This window comes from Diadema antillarum, unplaced genomic scaffold (assembly GCF_040938485.1).
Source record: "Diadema antillarum isolate AM-2024a unplaced genomic scaffold, OU_Dant_1.0 scf00000155, whole genome shotgun sequence".
Classification (NCBI taxonomy): Eukaryota; Metazoa; Echinodermata; class Echinoidea; order Diadematoida; family Diadematidae; genus Diadema; species Diadema antillarum.
Genome location: NW_027271044.1, coordinates 776,924 through 793,757, shown reverse-complemented (window position 1 = coordinate 793,757; position 16,834 = coordinate 776,924). Strand labels below are relative to the sequence as shown.

Genomic DNA, 16,834 nt, shown 5'->3' with positions numbered 1-16,834 from the left:
TCATTGAATATTGATAATACATTGTTCAATTCTGTTTAATTGATGTTCCTTGTCACGTTAGTGCTAACAGTCTGGAAAAAACAATACAAACTTGGGCATTTTACTAAGACCTAAGCTAAACGTAATCTTATTTCATGAATATTTAAGTTTTTTGTTTGTTTGTTTGTTTGTTGTTGTTGTTTTTTTTTGTGTGTATGTGCATTGTGAAACCCTAAGTATGTTCAACATGTAATCCTAGATAACCATAATATGATTTTACATAATGTATTAAGTACATTCATATACTTTTTACTGGTATTCATAGTTATACTTCAACAGACATTTATACTCACACTACATATACAATGTGTGTATGGATGTGTGTGCATATGTGTCTATGTATTTTTATCAATCCATCTGCATGTATCTGTTGTGGCAATGTAAATTAGATGAAAGCAACTCCTAGTACTTACTTTTCCTTGACACCCTGGTCGTACGAATCAAAGCGCTGTGCCTCGTCAACCGCTCTACCTCCTCGCTGAAGTCGTCGTCCAGCTCGCTCTCCTCCTCAACGTCCTCCTCCGGGGTGCTGGATTTCTCCGGGGTGAAGCACCTGATGTGCAAGGAGGGGCCAGACGGCGTGGGGGGACTGAGGAGCAAGGTGGAGCCCCTGGCCTGGGAAGGGGTGGACGGTATCATGGAGTCTAACGTGTACAGGAACAAGGAGAGGTGAGTGTGTAAAGAGAGAGAGAAGAGCCAGACTGGGTAGTCATTGCAATAAGCTAATTCATATTTCCACTTTGCAGCAGAAAACAGTCAACAGGAGAGGTTGATACAGAAAGAAACCTGTGGTGGCTAATGGTCAAATCAGGGCTCCACATAAGCGGTGGCCCGAGCCAAAAAAAAAATTGATGTCGGGCCACCAAAGTTTAAAAAAGGCTTTAATTTGCAGGCCTGATTGGGCAACTAAGATTCAAAATGAATTGTTACTTTTGCTTTTGTTTCGGGCCACATGCACATATCTTTTCAGACCACTAAACTTTCAGATTTAAAAATTTTAGTGGCTTGAACAGGCCCCCAGAGGGGAAAAAAAAATGTAATGTCATTATTGTCAAGCCTTGGTTGAATATGTTTAAAGACATGAAATTTATTGTCTGCTGTGATGCAACTGTTATATACCGGTATACATGTATATTTCTCCCAAAGTTTATTACTCTTGATTAAAACCAGAGTAGAGAATATTGAACACAAAACAAAACAAAAAGTGGAGAGTATGATTGCACATGTTTTGTGATGCAGCATACATGATGGTTCCACTTTTAACTAGTAGGGAATCCTGTCTGGCATTAGTCCTCCAAAGAACTGAGCAGAAGAAATTGATTATCTGTAATATTGAGACTCTTTCATGACTTCCACATGTAATTTATTACATGATATTCAATTCAATTCAAATTCAAATGATTTTATTTCCATATAAAGTAATTCAAAGTAATATACACAACACCTATATGAGTTTACATGTAAATCTACAATTCAGTCTGACAGGGCAAACTTATAAAATCAATAAAGTATGCATTAACAATGCAAGAATTATGAACTTTCCTATGATGCATACAGGGTATGCACGACATTGACCTTTATTCTTTTTCCTTGAGTGTGCTTATTGTTTTTTTCTCCAATATTGTATTCCTTCATGCTCTTTGTTAAGTTGCTGAAGTGGCTGAAGCTGGTACTGTTGTTGAGTAAATTTGTCAGATACGATGATGCAGTATTGAAAATATTGATGTTTTAATATTGTGTTGGCATATTTTGTATGTCTCACTGTCAACTAGGTCTCAGGCTCTTGCACTGTGTGGTTGGGACTTTGATGGGGATCCAAACAGATTAAGAGAGTTTACACAAAGGTAGGTAACACAATTTTGTTGTTTTATCAAAATCACGAACACTGTTGCTTCATTCAGATTATTTTAGACGAAAAACAACAACAACAAAAAAACCATTGAATAAAATCACTATGGTGTTGCTTATGATGATGATTTTCATCATGATCATACTCATAAAAATAGAAATATTATTATCGTCACCATTATCACAATCTTTTTTATGATCATTCATTTAGAAGGATGGAAAGAATTAGTTAAAAATCTGTGCAAATAAAACTAAGTTGAAGAATTGCTGTGGTACAGTACTCTCCGCGTAATCGGGTATCGCTTAAACGGGTACTCTGTTTAATTGGGTAGTAATTTCAAAATCAGTTCCAATGCACATTAAAATTACCTGATAATCGGGTTGCCTCTCCGCATAAATGGGTAAAAAAATTTTTTCTAATCTAATTTCTACCCACATATTATCGCAGATATAACACTTCAAGAAATCATGAATGTCAAAATTTCCACGGCTAATCGCATTCTCTGTTTAATTTGCAAAGAAGACCTATCATTTGGGGAGTGATTAAACATGAAAACACATGTGCCAGTACAGACTTGCCACAAGTAAACGAACATTACACATGTAGGTGGCACTCACAATTACTTAGACAGACATGAGTTGAACAAACTTGCGCTCCTCCCTTGCTCCGCAACAAAATTCACAATACGAGATGTTTGCAAAGAAAATCAGGCCATGCACCAGCTCCAAAATTTTGCTTTAATTTCCCCAGTCACTTCTCGAAAAGTAACCCGACGTTCTACATGACTAATGCACGCAAAGAGACGTGTTCATTTCGGAAAACGCCTGCGTGTTAGCGAGGAGTCCATAGTCAAGCGACAAAGTTTTCTGAAGACACATTGTCCATAAAAAGAGTGTAAATTATTGCTCGTAACTGAGCAGGTGTAAGGTATGATTAATGTGCCGTGCAAGCACACGTGTTAAGCATACAGTGTAGATGTTTGGTGCACTGTACAATGCATGTACATACACATTGTGTGTGTCAATTGTGAACGAGACGTGTTCTTCTGTTAATTGGGTACTCCGCTTTATCGGGTAAGAAAAGCTCTGCTCGAGCCTACCCGATTATGCGGAGAGTACTGTATTATTTCTTCTGTGTGCATTTCAAACTTCACAAAGTTTAATAGACAGGTGTAACTAGTCCCTTGGTATTGCATGACTCAAATATTTTGATTGCTGCATTTATATCATGTAATTTCTTGCTTTGAAGTTTAATTTTTCGGGACTCCAGATGCTATTCATGTAAGAGTGAAATAGACATCAGAATATGCAAAATCAACATGAGTCCTTCATTATTGATAGGTGAGCATTAAATTGTGAACATGTTTTTGGTGCCTTCTCAAAGGTTGGAGACTGAGGGCAAATTTGAGCGAGCCGCAGCAATCAGCATCTTCCATCTCAAGATCCGACACGGCATAGACATCCTCAACAGAGGGGCGGAGTATGCCAGAGGTGGGAGAGATATTCAAATTGATGTTATTTTATGATTTCATGATCAAAGGATGGTTTGATGATGACTTAATTTTTCCATGCTTTTCACCAAATCCCTCCACATTACATTCTGCTTACACAAGGAATCCCTCAGGACCTGATATTCTGTTCTAGTGTTATCCTTCTTTCTAAATTTTGTGACTGATTTCTGTCTTATGATGTACAGTGCTGGTTAGCTCCTAAGTAGAACTCCATGTAATCCATGTGAAGATTTGACAAACAGTATGTTTTTATGATGTTAAGTCAGTCCTTTTCTTCATTATAGTTTCGAAAATGTTTTCTGAATGCTATTTTGTAAAGTGAACTTTACAAACAGAAAGCATTTTCTCAACTATAATGAAGAAAAGGACTGACTTAACATCATAAAAACATACTCTTTGGCAAATCTTCACATGGATTACGTTTCAAATTTGAGTCAGTATGGGCTAGTTTACCATATTTGAAGCCAAATGTGATTTTCACCTTGTGAATATTCTCATAATGTATCAGTACGTTTTTTGATCTGCGAAGGTTGGCAGCCTTGTGGTAAGGTAATATGCCTATCAGACAGTGCAGTCTTATTACTAGGTTAAGACTCTGAACAAAGGGGAAAGAAATGAGAGCAAGAAGGTCACACAATGGCATGTGGCCAGACCTTTATGTGGCAGCTAAAGCTAATAACTTTACATGTGATGAGAAATGTAAACCGCCATGAAAGTACTGAGAGACAGCGTATCTTGTTACATCATTTTTGTCGAGCCTACAAAAACTTGAATAACTCTCTACTGAGGACTTTACTTTCAATAAGTTTCAATCAAACTTGGAGGGAAGAGTGGTTATACAAAGTTACACATTTTGCCAAACATGAAGGTCACCTCAAGGTCAAAGGTCACAGGCAGGGGTCAATGAACTTTAGGGCCCAATGTTAAGTTTTTACGGCGCGTTTCGATTATGGCTCATAACTTTTGATCCATATGTCTGTTTGTGACCAAACTTGGCTGGTGAATGTCCCTTGGGGAGTTGAAGGTCACCACAAGGTCAAAGGTCATAGGCGGGATCAATAAGCCTCCGGGAATTGGAAAAACATTAATTTCTTCTACGCGAATGGGCGAGACACATTTTGGCACTTGCCTTGTTTTCATTCTGAACTTGACAGAGAAGGACAAACTGGATCTGAATGCCGTTGCCATGGCACTGTCTGGCTTCACGTGGGAGAAGGACACCCTCTGGTGCTCGATGTGCAGCAGGCTGTGCTGTCAGCTGCGCAGCCCGTACCTCCGCGCCATGTTCGGTTTTCTGACGACCACGGACGACAGATACGAAGCAGTGGTGGTATGTTTGATGAATGGGTTTCCAGGAAAAGTGCTACATAAAGTCTGGGAGCAAGTTTGACTGCTTCTTATTTCTTGCAGAAGTGGCTGAGGGTCCATTACATGTAAATGTTTCTCCTTTGTTTTTAAGGCTATATGTTGAGTAAAAATCTCAGCAGAACAATGGAAAGAAAACTATACCAATTAAAATGTAAATGAATGAAATGTATACTTGAATTCATCTTGATCATGAAAGAATAGATCTATTACTGGGCATCTAAACATGTAAAGATGCATCTCTGTGACAAGCTTTGATCTGTCATCACACACCCCCCATTTTTTTTTTATGCCTCCGCCACGAAGTGGTGCCGGAGGCATTATGTTTTCGGGTTGTCCGTCCGTCCGTCCGTCCGTCCTTCCGTCCTTCCGTAATGAATTTTGTGGACAGGGTAACTACCAAAACCTTTTGAGGTATCCTAATGAAACTTGGCATGTATGTGTATTAGGGGGTGAAGTTGTGCCTATCAACTTTTGGGTGCACATGCTCAAGGTCAAAGGTCAAAAGGTCAAGGTCAAATGCTTAAAATTTCACTATTTCCCCCATATCTATGCAATGCCTGAAGATATTTTATTGAAACTTAGTGTACACATGTATTACCAAATTAAGATTCTCTGGTGAAAGTTTGGGGTCATGAGGTCAAAAGGTCAAAGGTCAAAAGGTCAAGTAAAATGTTAAAATTTCACTTTTTTCTCTGTATCTTGGAAATTGTTCAAGGTATCTTCATGGAACATAGTATATATGCATGTACTGACTGGCAGTGGTTATCTAGGGAATTTAGGGTTCATGGGGTCAAAGGTCAGGGGTCAAAGGTCAAGGACAATACTTCAAAATTTTACTATTTTCCTTATATTTATGCAATGCCAGCAGGATTATTTTTTTTAACTTGATGTATGCATGTATAACCCAATAGAGATTCTCTGGGATTTTTTTTTTTGCCAAGAAGGTCAAAGGTCAAAAGGTCAAAGATCAAGTGAAAGTGCTGAACTTACTTCTTTCTCCATATCTCGGAAGTGGCTCAAGTTAATTTGAAACTTAGTACATATTTATGTATGTTCTGCCTGACAGTGATTCTCTTATAAATCAAAGGCCAGAAGAAAATGATAACAATTTACTGTTCAATACAGAAATTGCACTTTTTCTCCATACCTTGAAAATTACTCAGTGCATAAACTTATGAAAGGGTCAAAGTCAAGTTAAAGTTCTTAAATTCCCAAATACATGCTCTCCTATTCATCCAATTAAACATAGGTCAAGGAAGGTAAACGTTCAATACATTTGTGACAAACATGTCATTTTAATATTTTGCCAATTTTGTGAAAATGTAATCACACATTGTCCACATGTACTATAGACCTATTAGGAGAATCATGCATTATGGCGGAGGCATACCAGTCGCCATAGCGACATTTCTAGTTTTTAAATGAACCTTCCATTTTCTGTGAGTGGCTAGTTGTAAAGTTTGCAAAGGGATGCACTGCTGAACAAAAAACATTCAGGGAAAGTCATCAAGTGACCTTGATATTGTCACTGATTATATGCAATGTACCTGGTAAGCTGATGAGCTGCCCACAAAAAGCATGCGGTCCCCTTTGTCAAGTCAGACTGAAAATGTAGATTTGTGATACCCAACATCACAGCATGTCATTGTTTCTTTCCATACAGCGGGAAGCGGAGATCAGCATCGAGGATCGCGTGGCCTTCGCCTGCGTCTTCCTGAACGACACCCAACTGGTGACCTTTGTGCAAGAGCTGACATCCAAGGTAATCGAGGACGGGAACCTAGAGGGCGTCCTACTAACGGGACTGACGAGAGACGGTATCAACCTCCTTCAATCCTACGTGGACAGGGTGAGTGAGATGGCTACTCATGTGACCAATTTTCACACTGGTGACACATTAGCCTGTTGAGGACGAGTCCCGAGTGTACTCGGGCAAGTGTCTATAGAAAATGCGTGTTGTGGCAAAATCAAACCGTCCTCAATGGGTTAAATGCTTTTTTATAAGTCATGGGTGAAAGATCTGATGTAGACATTATCATATCATCATTATTAATTGGCACATTTGAGTTTTACTGTATAGTGTGCCCTTGAGAAAAGTTTAGAGTGAACAGGTGATAGTCATTAAATCTGCACAAAAATCAAAAAGAAAGTTACAGAACTATACCAGTTGAAAGAAAAAGAGGAACTTGAATCTCAAAATATAAATAAAGGAAAAATGTGCTGCCAGGTTAAGACTTAGTTTATGAATATATTCAGCAATGAAGCGACTTTTAAAAAAAAACTTTATAATTAAAAGAACAGTTTTTAATGGACAACAAAGAGCTATACTATAGCAGTATTCTCTGATTCTGTAATAAAAATTGCAAGAAAATGATACATAACACCAAAACCACAAATATGGTTTCTTAAACTAGATGAGTTTTTGTGTCAAGTGTTCAGCTGCATATATTTAGGGGCCCCAAATCCATGTTCAAAGTCTAGTTGACATTCTTTCTGACATCAAAAAAGAGTAATTCTTTGGCAGTATTCCAAAGTTTGGGATCATAAAACGAATGGGACATTTTGATTTTTTTGCATTTTTTTCTGGAACACTTCTTTTTTTTTAAATGAATAGTGTGATACTCACTGTATGTATGTCTTTAGAGGCCCCTTTTCATTTCTTAAAAGCCCTTAACACACTCCTCCCTTTCAACTCTGGTATAACTTTTGAAAGGCTGGTGCTACTGAAGACAGTATGCTGCATTTAAAGTTGGTATCAGTCATGAACAGAATGTGCTGAATGGGCATGGAAAATTTCAGCTTAGTCTGATAATCCCTTTATTGTGGATGCTACAGAGATTTACATCGTGGTTTTTGTCCCATTCATTGCAATAGAGCACAGCATGATGAGATTAAGCACTTGAATACACCTTGTAGACCCTAAACTTGAAAGCCTCCGTACTCAGTAAACACTTTTCCAGAATGTGTGCTTTCTTTCCATAATAGGAAAGTCTGTCTGTATCGAGTTATACACCATTTTAAAGGGATCATACAGTTTTGGTTGAGACCTAATTTCGGGTTTCTAACATTTTTTGGTGAGATAATGGGACACCTCTTATGAAATATGAAGAGCATGTAATTCTATGAGGAATTCAATGTTTATTTGATGAAAATTGGTTTTGAAATGGCTGAGATATATCAAAAAAAGAGCGATTCTAAGTGGGGACCCACACTTTATTACGATTGCTTTGTTTTACTTTATTTTTGGATGTTTCAGTCATTCCAAACCCGATTTTCATCAAATAAACTTTGAATTCCTCTTAAAATGGTATGCTCTGTACTATATTATAAGTGTTTTCTTGGTATCTCGCAAAAAGTTAAAAGCCCAATTCTCATCTCCACCAATACTGTACCATCCCTTTAACCCTATTCTAACTGGGCTATTTGAGACCACGTTTTTACTGAGGGGGGGTCAATTTGACCCCCCCTTCAGATCTCGGCCGCCGATCGCGCGATCGCCGCGAAATTTTGCCTGAAGATAGAGCTGGATGTCAACTACAAGATTACATGGTCATACAATAGAAAAATATTGCCTTTCTATTTTTAATAAATTAATTATGCAAATTTGTGCATGAAATCATATTTTCACCTATAACTCCATTAAAAAGACTGGAGGATTAATAAATTTTTGTGTCAGAATTCCTCAAGACACATCAAACAATTTTCGTGTAAAAAAATAGCACAATCGATATCAATTTCTTTTGTTTTTTATTGTTTTGTTAATTTCTTATGTATTTTATTGTTTTTTCGACCTTTTGTTTTCTATTGTTTTTTTGCCAAAATTTGTTGGAGGCACTTTTTCAGGCTTATCTACACTAGAATTGATTAATTTCAATGGTTAAAAGCTGAAATAATCTAATTTATATCAATTTAACCAAAAAACACAATTTGCATTGGATTTGCACACGATATCATGAATTTGAGCTGTTTTTTGGTTGACATGCATATGCAAAACATTACGTAACTTCAAAACGGTGTACCCGGACGTCGCAAATTTGGTCTCAAAATATGCGGGAGACTTCAATGAAAAAAGTCGTGAAACGACGCGGCAAAATCTTTGCGCGTTGCGAAATCGTGGCGCGAAACGTCGAGGGGGGGTCAATTTGACCCCCCCCCCCAGTTAGAATAGGGTTAAAGCTTAGAGTCTGCTATTTCAGAATCTGTCCTCAATTAAAAATCTGTCAGGTAACCTTTTTGTGTTTTTGTGATGCAGGATCACATGTGCTCTCTGTACTTTTTTTTTTTTTTGGTGGTGGTGGTGGTGGTGGTGGTAATTTGGCTGATTTTCAGTGAATACATAATATCCTGTGTTTTGCAATGATATTCAATGTTGTACTTATTACTACATCAACTCTACTAAGTTTATCCTGTATAGCTTTGTCTCAGACACAAAATTTCACAGCCATTTTAAAGATAATCACACATCATCCGTTTGACTTTCCAGTTGTTTTCGGTATGATTTGAGAAGATTCTGTCTTACACATGTATGATTGCATTTACATCATATGTGTATATTCAAAATCAGTGCTCACCTACTTGGTCAACAAACTTCCACTGCTCAACATTGTAGGCTGCCTGTAACATTGCCTCTCTAATACCTTGACCTGTAGACGGCGGATGCCCAGACGGCTAGCCTCATAGCCGTCCAGGCCTTTTCTGTTGATCTCTGCAGAGCTAATCCAAACTATAATGCTCAAAATCTTCAGCTTGACTTTTCATGTATTTTCACTATGATTACAAAAGGTTCTGTTGGCACATGCTTTGTCATACAAGCACTGTATTATGACATCACAGTCAGGGCTTGCCACACTGGTCAACAAAACTTTCATTATTCAAAGTTGTGCACTGCCTGTATAATGCCTCTCTATTTAACCTTGACCCGTAGACAGCGGATGTCCAGACGGCTAGCCTCATGGCCGTCCAGGCTTTGCCTGTGGATCTCTGTAAGGATGAGAGTGTGGCTAACTGGATTGATAGCTACCGTGGTCTTCTCGACACGTGGAGACTATGGCACGAAAGGTCAGACATCACCCAGATTTTACACTTCACTGAAATATCATACCTAAGCCATTCTGTCTCAAAATTTGGCAATTCCTCATAGTTTCATTATGTCTGGTAAACTTGTTTCTGTAAGCGATGGGTTGCATTTGCAGTTGTTAACATTGCAGCAAATTAGTGTGAATAGCATCAATGTCTGAGGTTTTCTATGCTGTACAACTGGGTTCATAAGCTATTTGGCTGACAATGATGAATGTGCATTCCTTTAAGAAGGGTCTTAAGGTTTCATCAGTGTCAACTGATGAAATGCATGAAACATATGCACCTAAAATCTAATAAAGCTGTTGTTAGATTGGTAGACAGTTAGGTATAAAAGTACATCGATTGAAGTCAGATAGATGCACAGACAGACATAAAGAAACATGAGTAGATACATGTTATTATGAAATATCGATAGTAGATAGGTACATAATATCCATATCTTTTCTTGCGTGATTACATAAAAAGTATGTTTCATCTTGGCAGAGTTGATGCCCTGTTTGTCGGCTGTTTTTATTTTTGTTTTTGGGTGTTTTTTTAGCTCACCTGAGCCGAAGGCTCAAGTGAGCTATTGCGATCGCTCTTCGTCCGGCGTCCGTCGTGCGTCGTCCGGCGTCCGTCGTCCGTCGTGCGTAAACTTTTTACATTTTCCTCTTCTTCTTGAGAACCCCAACACCGATTTTCACCAAACTTGGCAGGTAGCATCCCTAGGGAGATTGGATCTCAATTTGTTCAAATGGGCACCATGGCCCACCTGGGGGGCCCCAGGGGGGCCCAAACACCCTAAAATTAAGGAATCTTTAAAAATCTTCTTCTCTCGAACCAGAAGTGATAGAACTTAGTTAATACTATGAGTTAGTACATTGATGACTGTAGTTTCAAGTTTGTTCATGGGGGAATCAGGAGTGCCCCCCTTGGGACCCAGGGGAGGGGAGTGGGGAGGGGTCCTAATGGGGCCTAAATTGTACATTTTCATCTTCACTTTGATATCCCCTTGTCTGATTTTCACCAAACTTGGTAGGTAGCATCCCTAGGGGGATAGGATCTCAATTTGTTCAAATGGGCACCATGGCCCACTTTAGGGGCCCCCAGGGGGGCCCAAACCCCCTAAAATTAAGGAATCTTTAAAAATCTTCTAGAACCAGAAGTGATAGGGCTTAGATAATACTATGAGTTAGTACATTGATGATTGTAGTTTCAAGTTTGTTCATGGGATTGGTGGAATCAGGGGTACCCCCCCCCCCCCCCCCCTTGGGACCCAGGAGAGGGGATGGAGACAAGTCCTACAGTTGTAATGAGGCCTGAATTGTACATGTTCATCTTCTTCTTGAAAACCTCATGATGAATTTTGACCAAACTTAGCAGGTAGCATCCCTAGGGGAATAGAATCTCCATTCCTTCAAATGGGCACCATGTCCCTCTTGGGGGGCCCCCTAGGGCCCTCCCCCCCCCCCCCCACCTTAAGGAATATTTAAAATCTTCTACTCTAGAACCAGAAATGATAAAGCATAGTTAATACCATGAGTTTGTACATTGATGACTTTAGTTTCCAAGTTTGTTCATTCGTTCCAGGGCTGCCTGCCCCCCCCCCCCCCTGGAGTGGGGGGGGGGGATCCATATGCAGACCTAAGTTTCCAATGTTCTCAGGTAAGAGTGTGCAAGAATGCATGGAAGGTGAAATTGCGATACTCAGGTGAGCACGTGACCCCCGGGTCTCTTGGTTTTTTTTTTTTGATGCGGAAGAATGACATACAAATAACACTATAACCACTTTGCTTATATATGGGTAATATCGATTTCCAAGTTGACCTTGCCCTCCTGCTTGTCCCCTCTCTCAACACAGAGCCAAGTTTGACTTGGTCTACCAGGGCAACGCCAAGGACAAAGTGGCCAAGCAGATCTACGTCACATGCTGCTACTGCCAGAATGCCATCTCACCCAGCGAGCTGGCCCAGGCTGGGAAGTCTCGCAGCATGGCCTTTGCCAGAGGGGGCAGTGGTCAGCAGAGAAGGGTGAGGGATGAGTGCTTTTGGTTTCATAGAGTTCTTGTGTCCCTGTTGCAACACTGAAAAGTAACCCTTCTCCCACCGGGTTTTCTGAGGGACTTGAAACCACCGGGGGGCCTTTTTGGCCCCCCCCCCTTCAGATCTTGGTCGTAGATCGCGCCATCCTCGCGAAAATTTGCACTAAGGTAGAGGCCAGTGTAATCTAGAAGACTGTATAGTTAGATTTTTCAAATGTTGATTTATGTATTTTATTTTAATTAATTTATGCTAATTTATGCAAAAATAAATTTTTGGCCTATAGATAAAAAAATGAAGCTCCAAGACTTCTAATTTTTGTCTCGCCCACCGGAGGTGAAGGCGAGACTAAAGGATCCAAATGGCGTCCGTCTGTCGTCCATCGTCCGTCCGTCGTCCGTCCGTCGTCCGTCCGTCGTCCGTCGTCCGTCACAAATGTTAAAGTTTACCTGCAAGACTCTCTTATGATGCATAACTTGGCAACTGTTACAGCAATGGCAACCACACTTGGGTGATAGAAGCACTAGGGGTATCTTCATGTTATGGTGTTGTCGGAGGTCATGTGATGATGTCAAAGGTCATTTGAGGTCATATATTAAAGAGTATGTTCAAGACTCTCTTTTCTATGTTAAAGTTTACCTGCAAGACTCTCTTTTGACAAATAACTTCACATAAGTTGCTTGGAATACAACCTAACTTGGGTCATAGATGCACTTGGGGTACCTTCATGTTATGGTGCTGTTGGAGGTAACAGGATAAGGTCAAAGGTCATTTGAGGTCATACGTTAAAGTTTACTTGCAAGACTCTCTTATCACACGTAACTCGACACATGTTGCTACAATGGCAATCAAACTTGGGTGATGGATGCACTGGGGGTACCTTCATGTTATGGTGCCGTAAGAGGTCACATGATAAGGTCAAAGGTCACTTGAGGTCATACGTTAAAGTTTACTTGCAAGACTCTCTTATCACACGTAACTCAGCACATGTTGCTACAATGGCAATCAAACTTGGGTGATGGTAAATGTCTCTTGGGAAGTTGAAGGTAACCACAAGGTCAAAGGTTACAGACAGGGGTCAACGAACTTTTAGGGCCCAATGTTAAGTTTTTAGGGCGCATTTCATTTATGGCTCATAACTTTTGATCCCTTTGTCCGTTTGTGACCAAACTTGGATGGAAGATGTCCCTTGGGGAGTTAAAGGTCATCACAAGGTCAAAGGTCACAGAAAGGGGTCAACAAAATTTTTAGGGCCCAATGTTAAGTTCTTATGGCGCGTTTCGATTATGGCTCATTACTTTTGATCCCTTTGTCCGTTTGTGACCAAACTTGGATGGTAAATGTCCCTTAGGGTGTTGAAGGTCACCACAAGGTCAAAGGTCATAAGCAGGTCAATTAACTTCTGGGAGTTATAAAAAATATTAATTCCTTGTACGCGAATGGGCGAGACAATTTGGCGATTGCCTTGTTTTGTGAACATATTCTTTTCAATATCCTCAACAATAATATTGAAGCAAAAATTTGGCTTCATAATTATTTCTTATGTAGTTTATTGTTTATTGAATTTCTTATGTGTTTCTCTGTTTTGTACTTTTTGTTTTTGTTGGGGTTTTTTCGTCAAAATTTGTCGCAGAAACTTTTTAAAGCATAAGCAGGCTAAGATTAATCATTATCAGCTATTGAAAGTAAAAATATTTATTTTTATATGAGTTAATTGCAAAAACACAATTTACATTAAATTTGTACACAAAATCATGTTTTTGAGCAATTTTGGGGTCGAGGAATTTTTTTCAAAGGTGCATGGCTTCAAAACAGGGGTCTCAAAAGTTGCGCGATACTTGAAAGAAGAAAGTCATAAAATGCCGCGACGAGAGCATCATGCGTTGCGGAATAATCATGTGAAACGTTGAGGGGGGGCCAAAAATGTTCACACTGCAAAAATTTTCACTTTTACAGTATTCCATGCTTATTTCTGGTGTAGCATATCATAGTCTAGTGATGCTGTTTATGTAACTACACATGGGTGATCACAGAAACATGCCCAGGCATGCACACCTTCCCACATATGCATTGATAACACAGTAAAACACAAATAATATGCTGGTACAGTACTCTCCGCGTAATCGGGTATCGCTTAAACGGGTACTCTGTTTAATTGGGTAGTAATGTCAGAATCAGTTCCAATGCACATTAAAATTACCTGATAATCGGGTTGCCTCTCCGCATAAATGGGTAAATAATTTTATTTGTATCTCATTTCTACCCCCATTTCATCGCATATATAACACTTTAAGAATTCACGAACGTCAAATTTTCCACGGCTAATTGCATTCTCTGCTTAATTTGCAAAGCAGACAGATCATTTGGGGAGTGATTAAACATGAAAGCACATGTACACGTACCGACTTGTCACACGTAAACGAACATTACACATGTAGCTAGCACTCACAATTGCATAGACAGACAGGTGTTTAGTGCAGTGTACAATGCATGTACATGTACATACACATTGTGTGTGTCCATTGTGAATGAGCCGGGTTCTTCTGTTAATCGGGTACTCCGCTTAATCGGGTAAGAAACGCTCTGCCCGAGCCTACCCAATTATGCGGAGAGTACTGTACTAATAAAACTAGTGTGAACCAGTTCTAATAACTATGTTCGAACTTACAAACCCACTTCTTGTAACCTTTAGCAATATTTACCAGTCATTTCCATGTGTGCTGGTAATAAAATAAAACCCGACCAAAGTCACATTTGTTCAATTTTATGTAAGCGCTGATGCCAATTCATACCCTCTGCAATAAAACACACACACACAAAAAAAAAAAAACACACGAACACTGGTATGTTGTTAGTTGGGTTTATTTGTGTCATATGAAGTGTTTTGTTGCTCTAATGAGTATATGTCCTGGCGATACAGGCAGGAATGTTACTGTAAATGTAGAAATATTAATTGCTTTGGTGAAATTTTTGTGCACTTTTGCGTGACATGAAACTATCTGGCATAAAGATAACTGTCCGAGGATGAAAAATTAATCTCACAAACTTTCTGCTTCTACAGTATAAATAAATGGAGCTAAATGAAGGGGAAAAAGAAAGATTGTTATGAATAAAACGCATACTCTTTTGTCTGGTATCACACAGCCGCACACATGCTACAAGTGTCGCAAGGCTCTCCCACGGTGCGCTCTCTGCCTAATGCACATGGGGACAAGATCGGGGGAATCGGAGCTCGGTCCACAGCATCGACACGGCAGGAGTGACCGAAATGATGAGATGTCATACCAATCAGGTTTGGGGAACTGTTGCATTCTCTTCTTTGACCTCATACTAGTCACAGAGTAATTCTGCCACTGCCTTCTATCATCAGCAATAAAGCAGAGTCTTTACATTTTTACCTCCACCAAGGGAGGAAGTTATGTTTTCATCAGTGTTGGTTTGTGTGTTTGTTTGATTGTCTGTGTGCAAAATAGCTCAAAAAGTTGTGAACAGATTTCAGAGACTCCAACCCCAAGCACCTTCTGATCTGGAGATTCTCCCGCCTGAAACCCCTAGCAAACAGGAGACTCCAACTTGATGTGCGCGAAGTTCCTTGCCGGCTCTACGTTTCTAGATGCTCTCTCGTGCTATCTAAGGCTCAACATACGATGACACTAAGTAAGAAATCATTTCAAGCAGGAGACACAGAGCCAGGACGGGAGAAGTTAGATCTCAAGCGGGAGAACGGGAGAATTTGCAAAAATGGGCTTTCGGCGGGAGATCTCCCGTCGAAAGCGGATGGAACTTACAGGAAAGGTTGAGAATGACATAAGGAACTGATAATTAAGTTTTGGTAGTGATAAGGGAATTTTTGTGGATTTTATGAAGGGACTTTCAATATTTTGGCAGGTAGGGTCAACCAAAGCAATACCTGTGACAGTGTCCCAATGAGAATAGCGATGTAAATAATCTGCGCATGATAACTCATGATCTGCACTGTCTAGCCTAACAAGGAAGTAAAGGCATCAGCATGCGTTGTCAACCCATCTCCAAGAAAGCACCGCACTAGATCAACTGTCCCATTTGGAACCGAGTAAGGGCGCATGGATTACAAAATGTGAGCATTGTTTATTATAATTCTTGCACAGTGCTTCATCGACAGGCCTGAAATTGAGCCCCTGTGCCAAATGTCACATGATGTTTGTATTTCCTCCTCGCCCCCTTTTTTTGTTTAGTTTCTTTGGTGGATAATCTTGCCTCACTTATAACCCCACCCCCCCCCCCCCACACACACACACATACGTACACTATCTCACCCCTCCTCCCTTTGTGCCCCTCTCCCCATCCAGACCAAGCCCGCCTTAAACAGACAGACTTTGGCCAGTGGTTCTCCTGGTGCCAGACATGCAGACATGGCGGTCATGCCGATCACATCACCGAGTGGTTCAAGTAGGTGGAGAGACGAAACCTTTCTTGCATTAAAGGCATTATTTACCATTTGCAGATGAAACAAAAACCCAGCTATAGTGGTTCAAAATAGTTCTGAAATGTGTGTTAGGTATAGAAACAACCAATGTAAAAATGTTTATCAGTATAATCCATGTTAACTATTGCTAATTATGCAAAATGTGAATAGTTATCTCCGCCAAGGGAGGAGGTTATGTTTTCGTTACCGTTGGTTTGTTCGTTAGTTCGTTAGTTAGTTAGTTTGTCCGTGTGCAAAATAACTCAAAAAGTAGTGAACGGATTGGGATGAAACTTGCAGGAAAGGTTGAGAATGACACAAGTACCAAACGATTAACTTTTGGTAGTGATCCAAGAATTTTGGGGGAATTTATGAAGGACTTTTGACATTTTGGCAGGTAGGGTCAATGAACTTGGGAGTTCAGGCTGCGCGTATTTGAGGTTTGCCTGCGCGGACTAAAGTGCGTGCTCTAGTTTCTGCTGGGGTGAGGCATGCCGTGCAGCTGAGTGTTTATGACGTAACAAAGG

The 16,834-nt window shown here is 39.9% G+C and overlaps 1 protein-coding gene across 1 annotated transcript in view; it reads left to right on the top strand.

Annotated features, from left to right (window-relative positions):
• The window catches only part of LOC139722027 (GATOR2 complex protein MIOS-like), a gene marked incomplete at its 5' end in the record, with an annotated part of 30,522 nt that overhangs the window by 12,432 nt on the left and 1,256 nt on the right, over nt 1-16,834 (top strand). The window contains 9 exons of the mRNA XM_071633351.1: nt 477-708; nt 1,812-1,883; nt 3,272-3,387; nt 4,565-4,728; nt 6,430-6,615; nt 9,691-9,824; nt 11,686-11,854; nt 15,008-15,155; nt 16,192-16,291. Of these exons, the coding sequence (XP_071489452.1) occupies nt 477-708; nt 1,812-1,883; nt 3,272-3,387; nt 4,565-4,728; nt 6,430-6,615; nt 9,691-9,824; nt 11,686-11,854; nt 15,008-15,155; nt 16,192-16,291 (1,321 nt within the window). The remainder of the gene's footprint in view (nt 1-476; nt 709-1,811; nt 1,884-3,271; nt 3,388-4,564; nt 4,729-6,429; nt 6,616-9,690; nt 9,825-11,685; nt 11,855-15,007; nt 15,156-16,191; nt 16,292-16,834) is intronic.